A 16,425-nucleotide genomic window follows, 5' to 3' on the forward strand; every position below is an offset into this window, starting at 1 on the left:
CGCTGCCGCGCCCCTTCGCTGGTGCCTGGCGCCCGGCCGGCCTGGGCTCGGACGCAACGCCTCCTTTGACCTCAGGCTCCCCGAGCTCAGCTGCGGGGACAGGCTGGGCTCCGCGTCGGCCGCGCCCTTGGCTGGGCCCCGGACGGAACCGCCAACCCCCGGCCCCAAGTTCTCCCGTGACCGGCGACCTCCCTCGGGGTGTCCGGGGAAACGTCCGAGCCCGTGTCGGGGGCTGGATTAGGGCTGGGGCTTGGAGCCTGCCCGTTCGGACCCTGGACCCCGGCGCCGACAGGAGCCAGCCGGAGGCCACCGGCCCAGGCGGGAGGCGCGGCGCGGCGGCTTCAAAGTGCACCCCGCCCCCAAGCAGATGTTTATTATGAAAACTCGGGACTCTTGTCAAGTAGAAGACCCGCAAGGCCTGAGCTCTGAATACGGCCCAAGTCCTGTTCTGTGGTCTTTGAAGACTAAAAGATGAAAATAAACATATCACCCACGTCTACGCGGAGGAACAGCTTTGAGTGCGAGCTCAACCCGGGAGAGGGCCGGGTTGGGGAGGAGGGAGCAAGGCCCGAGGATACGGGGCTTTGTCGCAGGGAGGGTCTCCTCTACGCTTCCTCCGCCCCCTAGGGGGCCCCAGGGGACACTCGGGACACCCTTAGTTTTGGCGGAGGGTGTCCCCTATCCCAAGAGTCCGAGAGGGAAGGGAAGGGAAGGTCAGGTCCTGTCCCGGGTCTTCACAGTCTGTACCCACCCGCAAACAGGCAGAGGCTTCGGGCTTAGTAGGCAGGAGTTCTTCCGGGAGAGGGGACGGGAGGAGGAGGGAGGGAGGGAGGGGCTCCTCGGTATCCGGAGGACGGCTAAGACCGGCTTTTCCTAAACACGATCCTAGCTTCTACCTTTCCCTAAATTTAACGAACGAAAAATCTGTTTGGGCCAAAGCGCTAAACTGAAGTGGGAGGCGGGGGACCCACTCTCCCCGGCACCACCGCCCCGCTTCGCGGCCCTTATCTCACTCCCAAACCGCCACCGACTCCGGGGAGGGTCGGCGACCTGGGACCAAGTGTCTGTCTTGCCACAATTAACCCAGGTGGATTTCGCACCGCGTGACCACGCTTTCCTTCCTCCCCAAAATGTTCCCCAAATGAACTTAAAGGGCGAAAGTGCAGCAGAATGAAGAACGAGAGTCCGTCTTGGGGAAGGGGGTTATTCTATGTTATTCTACATGTTATCTGTTCCTTTATTGATTTGGTGTAAAATCAATCCGGTTTCTGTGCTGGGTGGATAAAATGGGGCGGGCGGGGGGCATTTTCTTTCAGGGCTTCCGAGAGCCACAGAGCCACCATTCTCACGGTCCGGTCCCTTGATTGCCGCACATAGGAGAAGAGGCAAGCGCTTTTCCAAGCTGGTATAGTCGAGAGAGAGAGACACATTCATCAAAAAGGAAGAAAGAAAGACTATCCCGGAGAGTTTAATAGTAACAGGAACAAAGATGACGCGAACCCCATCAAATGAAACAATACTATTTTCATTCAATTGATCGCAAAGTGTCTTCAATTAATAACTTGGCACTTATTTAAAAGGTTTAACAGAGGTGAGACCGAAACATTTTGTACGGACAACACGTCATGAAATAACAGAATCTTCTTTTGTTTAAAATAACTTAATACACTAGAAAAAATATGGCAAATATAAATAATTTTGTTTTCTTGGAGAACAAATAGTTACAAAGCTCAACCGCATACCAAAGTTCAGCTAAAAGAGCTTTTCCTCGTTCTTGTATAAGGGATTTAAAAAAACAAAAACAAAAAAAACTAAGGAGACTTTTTTTTAGAGAATTGGGATACAGATTGCTTAGTCCAGGGTATCCCAGTTTAAATAGCTACATGAATTGAGACAAACAAAAATATTACTTGAATATACACCCTTGTGAGATAAAATGCAAATGTTGAAAGTCAACTATCAGTTCACACGTTATAGCCAAAATAAACTTTGTTCTTGTTTATCAACATATTGTACACAAACTTAGTGCCTGTATCTATCTGGGTGTTGTTTAAAGTTAGTGTGATGGGACAGAGAGGGGGAAATAAAGCACGGTCCTCAAATAGGACTTTAGGAAATCTGCAAGAGGGAATACAAGAAAAGGGGGAGGAGAGGGGACTAACACTGAGCGCCCACTATGTATCAGGCACCACGTGAGGCGCTGTACCTTCATCGTTTCATTTATCTTTTCTTTTTCCTTTGCCCACATTTTCTACCTGCCTCTGTTGTCTTGGGACAATCAGAGTGTAACTTTTTTGCCCTTCAGACTTTTTTCTTTTGTCCCCCAGGATTAAAGACGGGACAAAAATAAATATACATAGAAATATATATATCAATTTCCAGATGCTTTGGGTATTGTTTTTATACTGGAAATGAAAATGGAGTTAAGTGCATGTGAGTAAAGCGGAGAGTGGGGGAGACACCATCAATGGAATACAAGTAACATGCAAACCGGAATTTACTGTCAGCAGTCTGGACAGTTCTGCCATAATAATTTTCTCAGAGAAATCACTGTCTGTGGTATCAGTTTTGTATTAATATCATTTTTTTTCTCTCCTCGTTTTTATACTGTCTTCCCTCTTCTTGCTCTTCCATACGTGGTGGTTTTTAACTCAAAGCACCTGATTCAACGTAAAAGGAGGCCCGCCTCTCTTATCAAATTTCTTGTATTAAAGTGAACTTCGCAGAAAAAGGTCAGTTTCAAAACCTGTGAACTTCCCAGCTGCGTACAATTTTTTCATCTTAATTCTTTAAATAAGTATACCTCTTCCTTCTGTTTTGCCTTCTTAGCCCATTTTAAAAAACATACACTTTAAGTTGGTAACTCCCCCCCCCACCCCCGCCCCAATTCTCTCGAGATTCGTCCAGGTTCTTTTTCCATATTTTTTAATGTACAAAATACTTTAAAATTTTTTCTTTTTTGTTCCTTGGTTCTCTCTCCGATTTCAGCTTCTGACGAATAGCAATAAGTTCCCTTTCTCTATTTCTCTCTGGTTTGTCTTTTCTACCTTTTTTCCCCTCATTTTTTATTAACAGGATTTTTATTTCTACGCAAGAGTCCATCGTTGCAGTTTTGCCGTGAGCCACACTCCGCTGTCCCAGCACTCCCTTGTCCAGTCTCTCTCCAGACCTCCCAAACCCAGCCCTACAAAGCCAAATTCTAGGCCCTTGGGTAGGTCAATGGTCAGGAGCCACGGAGCTGGTGCCCCTCTTGGGATCCCAGGTCACGCCCTCCGAGTCCGGGATGCGGAATGGGGCAAGGGGCGATCAGCCGGGTGGAAAGAGGCTCGGCTCCCGAGGTCCGGAGCAGGTAACGGAGAAGCAGCGGGGCTCGGAGGGCGTGCAGGCTGCGCGCCGTGCTGCAGGCGCGACGTTGGCGCTGGCGTTGGCGTCACAGACCCAAGGCGGCCGCGTGCTTTTTGGCTTTCAGTCTGAGATCCGCGATGCTGGAGTTCTTGCTGGTAGTCTTGGCGGCAGCTGCGGCAGCCACGACGGAGGCGGCAGAAGCTGAGTCCGCGGCCAGCGTGGCGAGCGGCAGTCCGAAGGGCGGCGCGGGGAACATCATGTAGGGCGCGTGCGCGGCCAGGTGCGGGTGCAGGTGGTGGTGCGCGTGCGCCACGGCGCTGTCCAGCTGCAGCTGAGCCTGAACCTGAAAGGACAAGGGCGTCACGTTGCAATGACTATCCTAGGGTGACAACAGAATAGAAACAGAGCATTAACGGCGTCCAGCTTAGCTCGGGGAAGGCTGGGGCAGGGGACGGGAAAGGGGCATTTGGCTGACCTTATCAGTCTGTTACTGAATCTGGGGCGCCACAGGGATATTCCAGTGCCCCTGAGTCTCTGCAACTCGCTCAGTGTGGCCTATCCCCTTGAGTCCCAGGGACTCCCGTCTGCAGGAATTGTGGCCGCCCCCTCGGGAGCTGGGTCCGTCAGAGGGCGACATTGCTATTGTGCTAATACATCACCCTCCTGAAAATAACAATGTATATTGGACAGACGATGGGGTGAGGGTCATTACCCTCCTCTCTTGATGCTGTCATACACCTTTTACCCCGCTACTAAAGCACTGAAGTACCATTAAGCAAATTACAAAACTTTTAAAATGTCACCTAGGAAGTTATTGCGTCTTCATCACAACTGGCACAATTGTTAGTACTTCTAACATTTACTGCTATTAAAATTACCTTGGGATCTTGTTAAAATGTGGATTCTGATTCAGAAGGTCTAGTGTAGGGCCAGAGATTCTGCATTTCTAACAATCTCCCAGCTGATGCCGATGCTGCAGACTAGGAGATCACCTTCTGAGTAGTAAGGGTCTCCTTTTAAGATTCCCCTCTCTCTCCAGTCATTCTCTCTTGCTTCAAAAGCCTAGCATCAGGATACCAGAATCCAGTGGTGCCAGGAGAGCTAAGGTCTGCCTAATACTAACCCTCAATACACAGGTGCAGCCAGGTGTCTCCCCTGACCAGGACACTGGTATCTGAGAGTTAATTCATGACTTCACAGTCCTACGGAGCAGGGGGCCTGGCCATGGGGAAGGTCAGGCACTGGCTGGGAAAGGATTGCACCCTTAGGCTTGGAGAACGGGGAGTTCAGAGCACTGGGATTTCCCAGGATTAAATCATTGCTGCAGGCTGTACTTTTAAAATATAGTCTTAAAGGTTTCTGTATGGCTAAGAAATGGATTGCAGCCGCAAGTTGTCCCTGGGAAGACCAGTGCTTCCCTCTCTACTAGATATGAAGTTTTTCAGCTTTAAAAAATCAAGTCTGAGCTGGGAGTGTTTCTATTTATTTATTTATTTATCTATGTATCTATCTATCTATCTATCTTCAGTCAGAGACATTTAATGTGAATAAGAGGTAGAAAACACCTAGAAAAATATTTAGAAAGTTGCCTTAGAAACACCTTAGGACTAACCTCTGTACTGGATCTGACAAAATCTTAATCAGAAGTCTTTTCCTTCCTCTCCCCAAGTGCAATCTTTAGTGCATTTTTAAAGGACCAGTTGCTGCCCTCAGGCCTCTGTGGGTTTCCCATGAGGACAGAAAGGACTAGGCATGTAGGCCCCTGACACTGTATAGGTTTTTAAAGGGGAGTAGGTCCACTATATCATCTGAAAATTGATTCTCTAACTGTATAGACACCTATATTGGGGCTCAGAGACAGGGGATGTTCAACAATTCAAGCAAATATCCAGGTCTTTTCACAGTTAAAAACAGGTTGAAACTGGGCTGTACTTGCCTGCTGAAATGGCATCCTTAAAGCACCTACATTGACGTACGGTGCTACTCTACAAGCTTCAAATTGGCTGGCAGCCCCTATGAGGACGCCTGCAAAAAATGGGGGAACAAAACACAATAAAGTGAGATTAACATGTCCAGCATTGTCTTCCAAGGTTCCAAATGGTACCAAGACAGAACTATTTCCTTTGGAATTGTACTGTTATCTTCCTAAACTGCTGCCAAATTTTAAAGCAATGTAATTTACTCCCAAACTTTAGGACTCTCATTAACTGCCTTCGGAGCAGATTTTTAAATAAGGACCATAGTTATATTTGACAAGGTTCTTTTCTGTCTTCATAATAACAACATCCCCTAATACTCTTTTTACTTAGGGTATCAAATGTTCTTTGTCTGAGAAGCATACCTTTATGCAGTTGATTTTCTTGTTTTCTACATTTAGCTCTTCGATTTTGAAACCAAACCTACAAATTGGAGGAAAAAATAAAACCTGGATGTTATGACTCAGAGTAATGTTTTAGGCAAGGATTGGGAGATATAGCAAGCAATCTTTGAATTATATACAAGAATCTTAATTTCCAAAGTTAAAAACATAAATAAATGACAAAATAGAAAGATTTCATATACTTTTGCGAGATATGTTGTTTCTTGATAAATTACTGTAGTCCCGGTTTCATGTTTCCACAGTTAGAACCCCCAAGGCCTAAAACTCGCCCTGGTACCTGATACTAAAGTGATAATGGGTTTAGATGTTTGCCCAGTAAGACCTGAGAAGAATGTGCTCATTAATAGCCTGTAACATTAATTAGTTTCATCTTCAAGAAAAACCAAACACCAAAGCAAATAGTGACTCTGTTTTTTGGTTTTTTTTTTCCTGGGGGTGGGGGGATTAAGAGTGGGGGAAGAGGTAATTAGTGTCATAAAAGCCTCACTACAAAGAAGTTTAGAATTTCTCTGTTCCTCTGTGCAGCAGAGTGTAACATGGTAGCAGAATAATTGTGCCATTATCATGATAATCTAATTTGCTTCTATAGAAAAAGCCACTGGGTGCAGTTAGGGTAGTAGAGAAGTGTCCAGAAGACAGATCAAAATTTAAATAAAGTATGAAAAAATAAATACCAGCAATGAAGTTCACTTATTATGAGAAAAAAAGAACATTCTGTGAAATGGGAGTGGGGTATGAATCAAGTAACTGCTGGATACTATCTTCTCCCAGATATTACCTTCTTAGATAAACTTGCCAACTTTTAGAGGCAGTATGGAAGATTTTAAGAAATTCAAATAAAGCTTGCTTTTATACTCCAATAATATAGCATTATATTCCAATAATACAGCATATTGACTGATTCATAAATTAATGTTAAAAAACATGAAAGTAAAATATTGCTTCAGAGCTTTCTTCTTATTTTTGAAAGCAAGTGTCACAGTCAATGGAAATCTTCAAAAATTCCCCTGCCATTTAGTGTAGTAGAAGGGTAGATTTCATGCCAGGGTGGCATCCTTTGTGTACCTCACATGGCCTGAGGCTTCTTGCCTCTTTTTTCCCGTAGAAGAGTTGGAGCTGATATACTAATGCTCACAACTGTAATAATTATCATCATGTCTTTAAGGGGTTGCTAAGCCTCTAGAGATGTCAGTGCACAGAGCAAAGTAGGAGAGGCTTAAAAAGGAAGGCTCTGCTGTTGATGCTGTGATGACCAAGGCAGCCTATTATTACTTTTCCCCTTTAAAGTGACTGCTCTGTTTTTGTCCTGATCCTATTACAAAACGCGGGGAAGCCCCATAAGAATTGCATAGTTCGCTGCAGATGGTGGTCTCTAGCCCAGAGACCTAGGGAGTATCTGTTACAGTGATACTTTGTAACAGCTGCAGATGTTCAGGCCTAAAACTGCTCCATGTGTTCAAACAAATAATGACTATCATTTTCTCCTATTTTATTATTTGAGTGGAAATACAACCTGAAACATTTAAATTCGTTTTCCATAAAACTAAAAGGATATGTATGCATGTATGTATATAATTTTTTCCCCTTAAGCGCTCCTGAAGCCTACTTTTCCCATTACATTCATCGCCACAACCAGTAAAGAAAATCTGCTCCAGTGCTAACTCCACTGAGTGTGGCACTTGCTGGGGTCAGATTTTGGAAATGTCAATATTAAGATACATGGATTGTTTTAAAATCAAGTTTCTGTAGGTTCAGGTTCGCTTCCCTGGTTAAGTGAGAGAACAAAGAGTGACCAAACGCATTTATTTCTCTGCTATTTCACACACAGTCTGAGATCGACCGCTAACGGCAGACTGTAAATTTGTGCACTTAACAGTTGCTAATTTTCTTTATAGTCTGTACATCCATAAACCTAATTGGCATATCCGCTTGGCAAACCTAGATCCCAGAGCAGACCCTCAAGGAAACCCAACTCCGGCGAACAAAATATTCGTTGTAACTTTTAAGGCATCCAGAAGATAAAACGTTTTCTGTGGGATTTTTTTAAGGCTTATAAAAGTAGGCCCATTAGGATTAAACCACATTAAAGGCATCGTGAGGCGAGGGTCGGGGGTGTGGTTTATAGAAACTCTGGGAGCAAGCCCAGCACAGCTTTCTTCTGCTGGGAACATATGTTGGGATTGGGTGGGGGGGGGGGGAGCACGGGAAGGCTTTAAGACCAAGATCTACTTTGGAACATAAGACCTCTAGCAGAGACATCGCTTCCCTTCTCACCTCACTCCAGACATTTGAACCCGCACCCTCGTCGTGTGTACCCCAGGCGACTCTCCAACCCCAGGCATGCGCCTCCTCTGCTCCCCGAGACCTCCTCACAGGCGGGTACCTGCACTCGGGCCTCGGACAGCCCCAGCCGCTGGCTCAGTTCTTCACGCATAAAGGCGTCCGGGTAGTGAGTCTCGTCAAAAAGCCTCTCCAGCTCGTTGAGTTGTTCCAGGGTGAAATTGGTCCGACTTCGCCTCTGCTTGATTTTGGTCTGGCCTTCGTCCTCCATCCCTTTCGCATCCTCTTTGCGATCCTTCGGCTCCGGGGACACTGGAGGGGGCACCACGAACAGGACCGCACACATACGTCCACGCGCGCACACAGCAACACCCACACACACACAGACAAAAACAACACAGCAAATGCCATTACCAGATCTGTCTCCAGAAGGATGGAAGATCCTGCCCCCTCCCGGAGTTCCTGTCCAGTTCCTCACCCGGCCGCGAGGAAGAGGATCCTGGAGACGCGAAAAGATCAACTCTGGGCGGCCGCCCGCGGGCAAGGTGGGCATTCACCTACCCATCCCTTTTGCAACTGTGGCCTCAGCTCACCTCCTCACTATTCAGCCCACAGTCCCCTGCCCTCCCCCGAGAACACCAAATCAATTCCACTCACCCTCTCTTGCATTCACTCTCCCCCACTCGCGCACAGAAACCAAAAGCGCCGCACCGGGCGGGTCACAGAACGAGATCCCGGCAGGACAGCGCGGCGAGGCCACGGACTGGCCTCTTACACCGGCCATTCCCAGAGTGCTGGGCCGTAGTCAGGCCAGCAGTGGCCGCCGCCGGCTCTCTTGTCTCTCTCAAACTTGCCGGTCTAATTTGGGAACAATTGGGCTGAAGGGTCACAGCCGGAGGACAAGACCCCGGTGCCGTATGGCACTGGGAGCCACTTTCCCGGGCGCTCTGTGCGGACCCAGGGCTTGGGCCAAATCCCGCGGACGGCCCACGGACAGTCAGGCAGTCCCTGTCCCCCCTGCCGAATCCCAGTCGCCTGAGCAGAGGCGCCCACGCCATGTTGGCGGCCTGGAGGGCTCGCTGCCCACACCCGGCCGGAAGGCCGAGAGGCGGAAAACCAGCTTCGGGGAGCCAGCGAAACAGACCGCTGTCTCTCTCGCTCCTTTCTCCCTCCCCATTGGAAAGGCAGACGCGACCCTGAACGCTTAAACCCATAGAGATCAACAGGTTCAAGCGGAACATTCGGGATCCTCGGTTTCTATTGGTTGCTCAAAGCCTTTTCATGCATCCAGCAGCTCGGATGTTTAATAAAATATGCATTTTTCTGCTCTAGGTTTGCACACATCCGTTGCCACTTTCCTGTCCTTCCTTCTCCTCCCTTTAAAAACAGGAGCTCCACGAGTGTGAGCATACAGGGACACCAGAGGGATGTAGCTCTCTCTCTCTCTATATATATATATATTTAGGCCAAGGGACCGTGATCAGGGGAGCCGGTATCAACATAAGCTGCCCTCTGGAACCTTCATCCTCTGCGCCTGAGTCGGAGACTTGGGTTTTTAAGGTGCAAAAGCTGAGTTTGGATAATCGAGGCTGTTTGCAGTTCTTCCCAGCCCAGAATCCCGATCAGCATGGGTGTTAAAAATCATTTCCAGAAGAGCCGGCCTGCAGACAAATTAATATTTGCCCTGAGCTTGGAAATCAACAATCCCAGGACTTCGTTTGCCCACGGTTCAGACCCTAACTTCGCGGGGGGGCCTGCTGGTGTACCCAGGGCCTGGAGCTGGGGACTCAGGCCCGGGAGGGTGCACTGGACTGCCTGACAGTTACGCTACCACTTGCCAAATTTAGGAGTACTTGGTACCCCGTCTGGGAGAAGAACCTCTAGAACTCAGCCCAGCTTGGCATTCTAGTTACTGTGATCTTAAGTGTTTCCTGCATATCTACTTCTCACAGTTCGTGTTGTGGACGTTTGTCCTTCCTCAGGGAAGAAGTGGATACATTACAGCACAAACTGAAGCCAAGTTAATAGGAAAATATTTCCACAGATATTGCAATGAAATTTAAATACGAAAACACATCTTTCAGATTCTGCCTTTGGCTTTGTTTATTTCGTGCCATCCACAGTGGAAGCCTCTCAAACTTTTGGGGCTTCAAAGAGAAAGACGTCCACATTTACAGTTGATTAACAGACTTAATATAATCTGTATTTCGCCCCCAAATTTCCACTTATTGGCCTAAACAAGAACAGACGGTGTTATAAAAGACTTAATTGCTTGCTTAAATATGTGATTCTAAGCATGCCACATATTTTCTTAATTGGAAAAATATGGCAGCACACCAGTTACTGCAGGCACCAAGTGCCAAATTAATTTTATTGTTGAACTCCTTTGAATTGGTACAGGACGCTCCACCATTTAGAATAAGCCTTTTCCTAACACTTTCCTGGCACCAAAGGATTATCCCACCACAAAATCAGAGTACTGGATGATGCGACGCAGTAAAATGTCGAAAAACAAACAAACAAACAAAAAAGGAGCCTAACGCATCTCCCGAAAGAAACAGCGCACAGCCTGAACCTTAGCCTGCCTTGGTCTCATTGTACCTTCATAGCTCAAAGAAAATGGGAAGTTTGGGGCCCTAAATTCCAGGGAGCCAGGGTCTTAGCGGAGTTAGCGGCAGCACGAAACCCGGGGCGACTCCAGGGTGAAACCCCAATCAATCTCTCTGTCTCTGTATCTCTGTCCCCTTTCTCTCTTTTCCTTTTTTTTCTCGGGCCTAGGAAAGGGGCTCCCGCAAACTCGGCGCTAGATGCTAACTGTAATCCCGCCGCCCGGCCCAGCTACTGCCAGCACCCCCTTTCGCAGCCCGGCCCAGCGAACTTCCCCATCCGCCTGCGGGCCGTCTGGGCTGCGGGCCCATCCTCCCGTTGGTGAAAATGCGTTTCGGTGGAATGGGAGTAGCGGGAGCATCTGAGAAGGGCGCGCGCAAACCCCACACGCCCCCCACCCCCTCCCTGCTCACACATTCGGACCCCACCCACGACCGTGCACACCACCGGACTCCCACCCCTCCATCCTCACTCTACCTTCCCAAGCTGGGGTCCAAGAGCCCTCTCCGCGTCCCGCCCCCCTCCCCGCTGGGCCTTGGTGTCCTCTCCCGCCCGAAAGGAGTCAGGAAGGCGGGAAGGGGAACCGCGGCCGGGGGTCAGGCCGTTACCCTCGGTGAGCCGCGGGCTGCCCGGCTCCCTGCTTCTCTCGGCGGCGCCCATGTCCAGCTCCCGGACGGGAGAGCGCCCTCCTCCAGCTCCTCCGCCCGCTCCTCCTCCTCCTGCACCTCCTCCACCTCCTCCGCCTCCGCCTCCTCCTCCTCCTCCTCCGCCGCCGCCGCCTCCGCCGGCCGCCCGGACTGCGGGACTGCTGCGGTCGTCACGGCCCGGCTCCGCGCAGCCGGCCGGCTCCTTGGCCCCGCGCAGCGGCCCGCTCTCCAGCACCTCCCGGTACGTGATAGCCTCCTTCTTCTCCTTCACTTTCTGGTCAAAAGACTTCGAGACGAACGCCGTAAGTTCTTCCATCGCCGCCAATGCCCGTCAGCCCCGCGCTCAACGTCTCCCAGCCGAGCCCAGCTCTTTTTTTCCTTCTTCTTTTTTTACTGCTCCAGCCCCCCCAATAATAACACATCAATGGGACAGGGGGTGGGGGAGGAGTGGGAGGAGGAGGAAGAAGAAGAAAAAGAAGAGAAGAAAGAAGAAAGAGGAGGAGAAGTAGAAGGAGAAAAAGAAGTAAGAAGAGAAGGAGGAGGTGAAGGAGGAGGAGGAGGAGGAAGAAGAGGAAGAGGGAAGGGGCGGGGGCCGCGGGAGGGAAATGGGAACTGATGCTTCCCTGCCGGAGCGCGCTTGTTCAATGTTGAGATCTTTGACAATTCTTCCTGCGGAGAGTTCAGATCTGATAGCAACGCAGCGCTTGAAGTCTCACTATTTATACTTCGCAAAGGCGGCCCCTTGTTCTGAGTAAATTACCTCCCCTTCGCAACTCGGAGGGAGACCCTTCCCGGGAAGCACCCGCGCCACTACCTGGGGGTGGGGGAGTGGGGGTTGGGAGGTGGGGGTGATAGGGAGAGAGGGAGGGAGGGAGGGAGGGGGAGAGAGAGAGAGAGAGAGAGAGAGAGAGAGAGAGAGAGAGAGGGAGAGAGAGAGAGAGAGAGAGAGAGGAGAGAGAGAGAGAGAGAGAGAGAGAGAGATTGAGATTGATTAAGGCTGGAGTCCAGGCTGGCTGGGGCTGGAGTGTGAGTGAGGACAGCGAAGGGGGACCAGAGGGAGTGGGAAGAGGAGGCAGACAGTCCGTGTTTTCAGATATCTCGGCCGCCTGAGCTCTTGGCCATTAATTCAGGATGACAAGAATCCATAATTAATTTAATTAGGCGTGGATTTTGCGTTGGTGTCAAGGCTTACTTAAACACTAGGGAGCTGGACTTATTCCGCCGGGGCGTGGTCAAGAGGAAACTGACAAGTGCGCGACTCCTGGAGTCAATAGGGTATCCCGACTTGGCATCCGACCCTATGTCCTCGCCGGGCGTCAGGGTGCAGCGCAACTGCTCGGCCCCGCATTGCTGCCCAGAAACCCTGCCCTGCATCAGGCGCCTGGGACCCCAGTTCCGTATCCTGACCCCGTATCCCAGTCCTACATCCCTGCTACCCCGAAACCTTGTAGCCTGGCATCCTGGCTTCACAACCCTGCCGAGTCAGGGTCCTTTACAGTTTCTCAGACGCGCGCAGCTCCTTTCAGGGGCTTCCGGGCCCGTGGCCAGAGCTGAGCCTGGGTCTTCACCAAGCTCCCTGCCCCGGGGAGTTTGTGATTATTCGCGTCCTGGAGACCGAGCCGACTCCTCTACGGACAAACCCTGCTCGAAGTGGCTAGTTTGTTTAACACATTTCCCAAGCAGCTGTTCCCTGACAGATTCCATTTTAAAATGTTCCCTTAGCGCTTGGTCAAGGACAGTTTGACTTCGTTCCCTCTTTGAGGTCTCAGGACCCTCACCCTTCTCCCTTACTCTTTGCACCCGGACCCCTCCCACAATGAACTAGAGAAACTCTTCTTTAGCATCCCGGGAAATATTCTAATTGATTTCCTAATTTTGAAAAGAAAATGATTATCCCTCTTTGAGTTTGAAAAAAAAAATCGATGTTAAGTTTGTGGCCCATCTAATTTATGTACCATGGATTATTAAAAAAAAAAAAAAAGCTCGCCGGGAGAAAAGCACCCCCCCCCAAAGCTACGATTTAAAATATATTCCTGGACTATTTACATCGAAACTGTTATATGGAAGGACACATCTATATTCCTGAGTCATTTGTCCGTATTGTGCAGGACAAAGCTTGCTGTGAGAATTGTGGCCATATATATATACCCCTCACATAAGAATATTTACATATGAAAAAAAAGAATATTTATATATAAAAAGTTATATTTACCTGAGTGTGTAAACAAATATACCTCTTCAAGTGTGGCTTTGGGGACATTTTTGAGTAGTCTGAATATTAATGCAGTCTTCCTAATGTTAAAGGTAACTTGTTCATTTTCTTGGATCTTATACTCTTTGTAAAAATAAAAGCAATTATAGAACTTTGATTCCTATATCTTCCACCCACTGGTTAAGGCATTAACACAAAGTTAACAGATAATTTGAGAAGTTCCATCAAAGCAACCGAAACTTGTGTAAAAAGAGAACACAATTACAACTTAATACATTAATGTTTGTAGAATGTATGTAAATAGAAGCTATATGTAACTTTATGTCATACCACACTACTCAGATTAAAATATTCACAGTGAACTTAATGAAGATGGAAATCACACTCTTTAGAATTGTTACTTTGCCTTTTTTCTCTTGAATAAAATTTTTTTTCTTCTTAAAACATTTCATTTATTGCTACTTTTAGGAAAAACAATTAAGATCTTTAAGTTTCCAGTAGCAATAGCTTTTAAGTATCAGTAAATTACACGAGTGTTTGCTTTTTATTACACTACAAAAGAGACTCAAGTACTCACTTTCCAAAGTTATATGAATTTAGAAACATGATTTTACAGTTAGTCTTGGGTTACTATTTGTGACCACTTTACTCCTGATATTATTAGAAGGGAATAACCATAAGACTTTAATCCTTTATGAAAATCCGTTTTTAAGGTTATTTAGCAGAATGACAAATAATGGGGTCAGCTAAATGGATGTGGTGCTCAAATAGCTCTCAAACTGAGGTGTTAAATGTGTATTCACAAACAGCTCCAAAAACAGCCACAATTAAAAGTCTGGTAAGGGATCAGGAGGCTCACCAGCTACTTTTTTTGCCCTTTCAAGCACATGACTTTTAAGTCTGAACTCAAAATCCATCTACTAAGCTTGAGGGAAAGATGAACACTTTAAAGTTAATTAGGAAAGGCTTGGATACAATAGTTGTATAATTCACACGAAATAGATTTTCCCATAGATTTTTCTGGCATGTTGCTCTTAGTATATTACAAATAGTGGCGTTCCTATGAGAGGGAGCTATGAGAGATCTGTGGTGTCTAACCACGGATTCTTACTGGCCTAAGGGAAGTTTAGTTTTAAAAAAACCCACCAAACCCAGGTTTTGAAATCATATACTAATAAATGCTCACCAAGTTCTAATGATGTTTCTTTAAATAGCAAATATTTTCCGAGGACAAGACATTCAAAATGCATTTCTGGTAAAAACAAACAAACAAACAAACAAACACAAAACACTGAGAGTAAAGTTCAGTTGACAGCCTGCAGACAGATATACAGTTTCCAATAAAATTCAGGACCCCAAAGGTTCATTTCCACCGCCCCCCCCACCGGCTCTTGAATTATTTAAAATAAACATATAGTGCTGTAGTTAAGCTTTAAAATGGTTCCTCAAAACAGGTTAGTTAAGGTATAGTCACTTATGAGATATAAAATTGTGGAGATGATTTTCTCCATCTCAAATGTCTGTGGAAAACTGTAGCTTGGGTATACAGCAGTTGTGAACGAGTTGGTTCTCACAGTCGACCCAAACCAAGGCCAACAATTTACCTCCTTATCGATGCTTACTTATAGTAAACAAGGAAAAAATGATGTTCATGCAAGGCCATATAAAGTCGTATGAGTTACAGAAAACGCTGAATTGCTTTCATTTGTATTGGTTTAAGTAATAACAACAAAAACCCCTACACATTTAATTTATTTTCCAGAAGACACCTCCTTTCCCTGCCTCGGGCAGTTTTCTCCCATTCCTCAACCAACCAGTTACTTTAATGTGAGAAAAAAATTTGCGCCCAACCTGTGCCTTCACCTTCAGGGCAGAAGAAACGCCGACTTTTAATGCATTTTTGCAAATAAATCATTACAATTTAATCACACACGACTCTGACGCTATACAGACACACTCCCATGATTTATTATTGTTGGGCCAGTTTCCTCCTCTCCCAGCGTGAGATAATCGATTTTGCTACGTGTGGGTGTCTATATAACTTCCTATAATGCAGATTGGTTTACTGATTATCTGTGACAATAACGACGATTACTAAGGCAATAATACTCTTCAGTCCCCACCTTTATTGCTTTTTGGTAACAAGAAACTCAAATAATCAAACACGCAAAACCAACACCAAACAAAAAATTGGCGGCGTGACAATCTACTCCCTCGGCACTCCTAACGCCTGGCAGCCTCCATCGATGCACTCGAAAGCTCGGCTGACGCTGCCTGGCGGTGAAACCAGGAAGGCGGTGAGCTTAAACTGAAGTAAGTTCGGTGGACGCCAGCGGCGCCCAGATTTGAAGAGACGTTTCCAGATCTGCGGCGCTTGTAAGTCTACGGGAGTTGTAAGCCCGAAGGCCGGAATCCAGGTAATGCCCGCGTCCGGGGCCTGAGAGGCGGCGCCCGCAGCCGAGGGGTTCCGAGGCCCTATTCCGGCGTGAGGCGGCGCGGGCCTGGCGCAGTCTGTGTACGGGAGGCAGCAGCAGCGGCAGCTGCGGGGGGTGGTGGGAGCTGGTGGTGGGGGGTTGCTGGCCCGGTGGCGTGCCGAGCGGCGCAGTGCGCAGGCGCCTCGCACCTGGAGGAGTCTGACCTTTTGAGGACCAAGCTGGGGCCTTAGCGGGGTGGCAGCTATAGAGTGGTACGCGGTCGCAGGCCTCAGGCTAGGCCCTGAGTCTCGAGGTGGTGAGGGAGAGTTAGCCACCTGTTCTCCGCCTCCGCTCCTCAACACCTCTCGCACCCCTACCCACACCGCCAGTCCCTGATCCTTGATAGCTGCTTTTGGGTTTCTGGGTTCGTCTTGTAAGGTGTGACCGGTGCTTCGTCACTAGCCATAGGTAGGGTGGAGCGTGAGGAAGGCCGCAACCTGGCGTACTCTGTCCCACCCACTCCGTTGTCTCTACTTTAAA

The 16,425-nt window shown here is 47.9% G+C and overlaps 2 protein-coding genes across 7 annotated transcripts in view; one reads left to right on the forward strand and one right to left on the reverse strand.

Annotated features, from left to right (window-relative positions):
* Positions 1 to 1,452: 1,452 nt before the first annotated feature.
* SHOX2 (SHOX homeobox 2) lies at positions 1,453 to 12,107 on the reverse strand. Of its 4 annotated transcripts, none has more exons than XM_057546161.1 (6): positions 11,221 to 12,107; positions 8,484 to 8,504; positions 8,109 to 8,317; positions 5,687 to 5,744; positions 5,282 to 5,370; positions 1,453 to 3,724 (listed from the first exon to the last, which is right to left on the reverse strand). In XM_057546161.1, exons 1-6 carry the CDS (start codon positions 11,573 to 11,575, stop codon positions 3,431 to 3,433), a joined length of 1,026 nt encoding a protein of 341 aa, XP_057402144.1. In that variant the 5' UTR covers positions 11,576 to 12,107; the 3' UTR covers positions 1,453 to 3,430. The 4 variants fall into 4 exon arrangements, with proteins under 4 accessions (XP_057402144.1, XP_057402145.1, XP_028020205.2 ...); XM_057546162.1 differs by having other exon boundaries at positions 1,453 to 3,688; positions 11,221 to 12,106; XM_028164404.2 differs by lacking the exon at positions 8,484 to 8,504 and having other exon boundaries at positions 11,221 to 12,102.
* A 3,640-nt stretch (positions 12,108 to 15,747) lies between these two features.
* RSRC1 (arginine and serine rich coiled-coil 1) overlaps positions 15,748 to 16,425 on the forward strand; it is a 428,398-nt gene continuing 427,720 nt past the window's right edge. For 2 of the 3 annotated variants that reach the window (XM_007164842.3, XM_057545927.1), the window contains exon 1: positions 15,749 to 15,888. The gene's annotated coding sequence lies outside the window, so the exon portion shown is untranslated. Of the gene's footprint in view, positions 15,889 to 16,425 lie in introns of all 3 variants that reach the window. The other variant, XM_057545926.1, reaches the window with a different exon arrangement.

This window comes from Balaenoptera acutorostrata, chromosome 4 (assembly GCF_949987535.1).
Source record: "Balaenoptera acutorostrata chromosome 4, mBalAcu1.1, whole genome shotgun sequence".
Taxonomy (NCBI): domain Eukaryota; kingdom Metazoa; phylum Chordata; class Mammalia; order Artiodactyla; family Balaenopteridae; genus Balaenoptera; species Balaenoptera acutorostrata.

Bases quoted from the DNA above. Each gene is read 5' to 3' on its own strand.
- SHOX2 (XM_057546161.1), bottom strand. From the start codon at position 11,575: ATGGAAGAACTTACGGCGTTCGTCTCGAAGTCTTTTGACCAGAAAGTG. The intron at 8,318-8,483 runs GTGAGGAACTGG...TGCCCCCTCCAG, and splicing joins ATCCTCTTCCTCGCGGCCGG to TGTCCCCGGAGCCGAAGGAT. The intron at 5,371-5,686 runs GTATGCTTCTCA...CATTTTTTGCAG, and splicing joins AGAAAATCAACTGCATAAAG to GCGTCCTCATAGGGGCTGCC.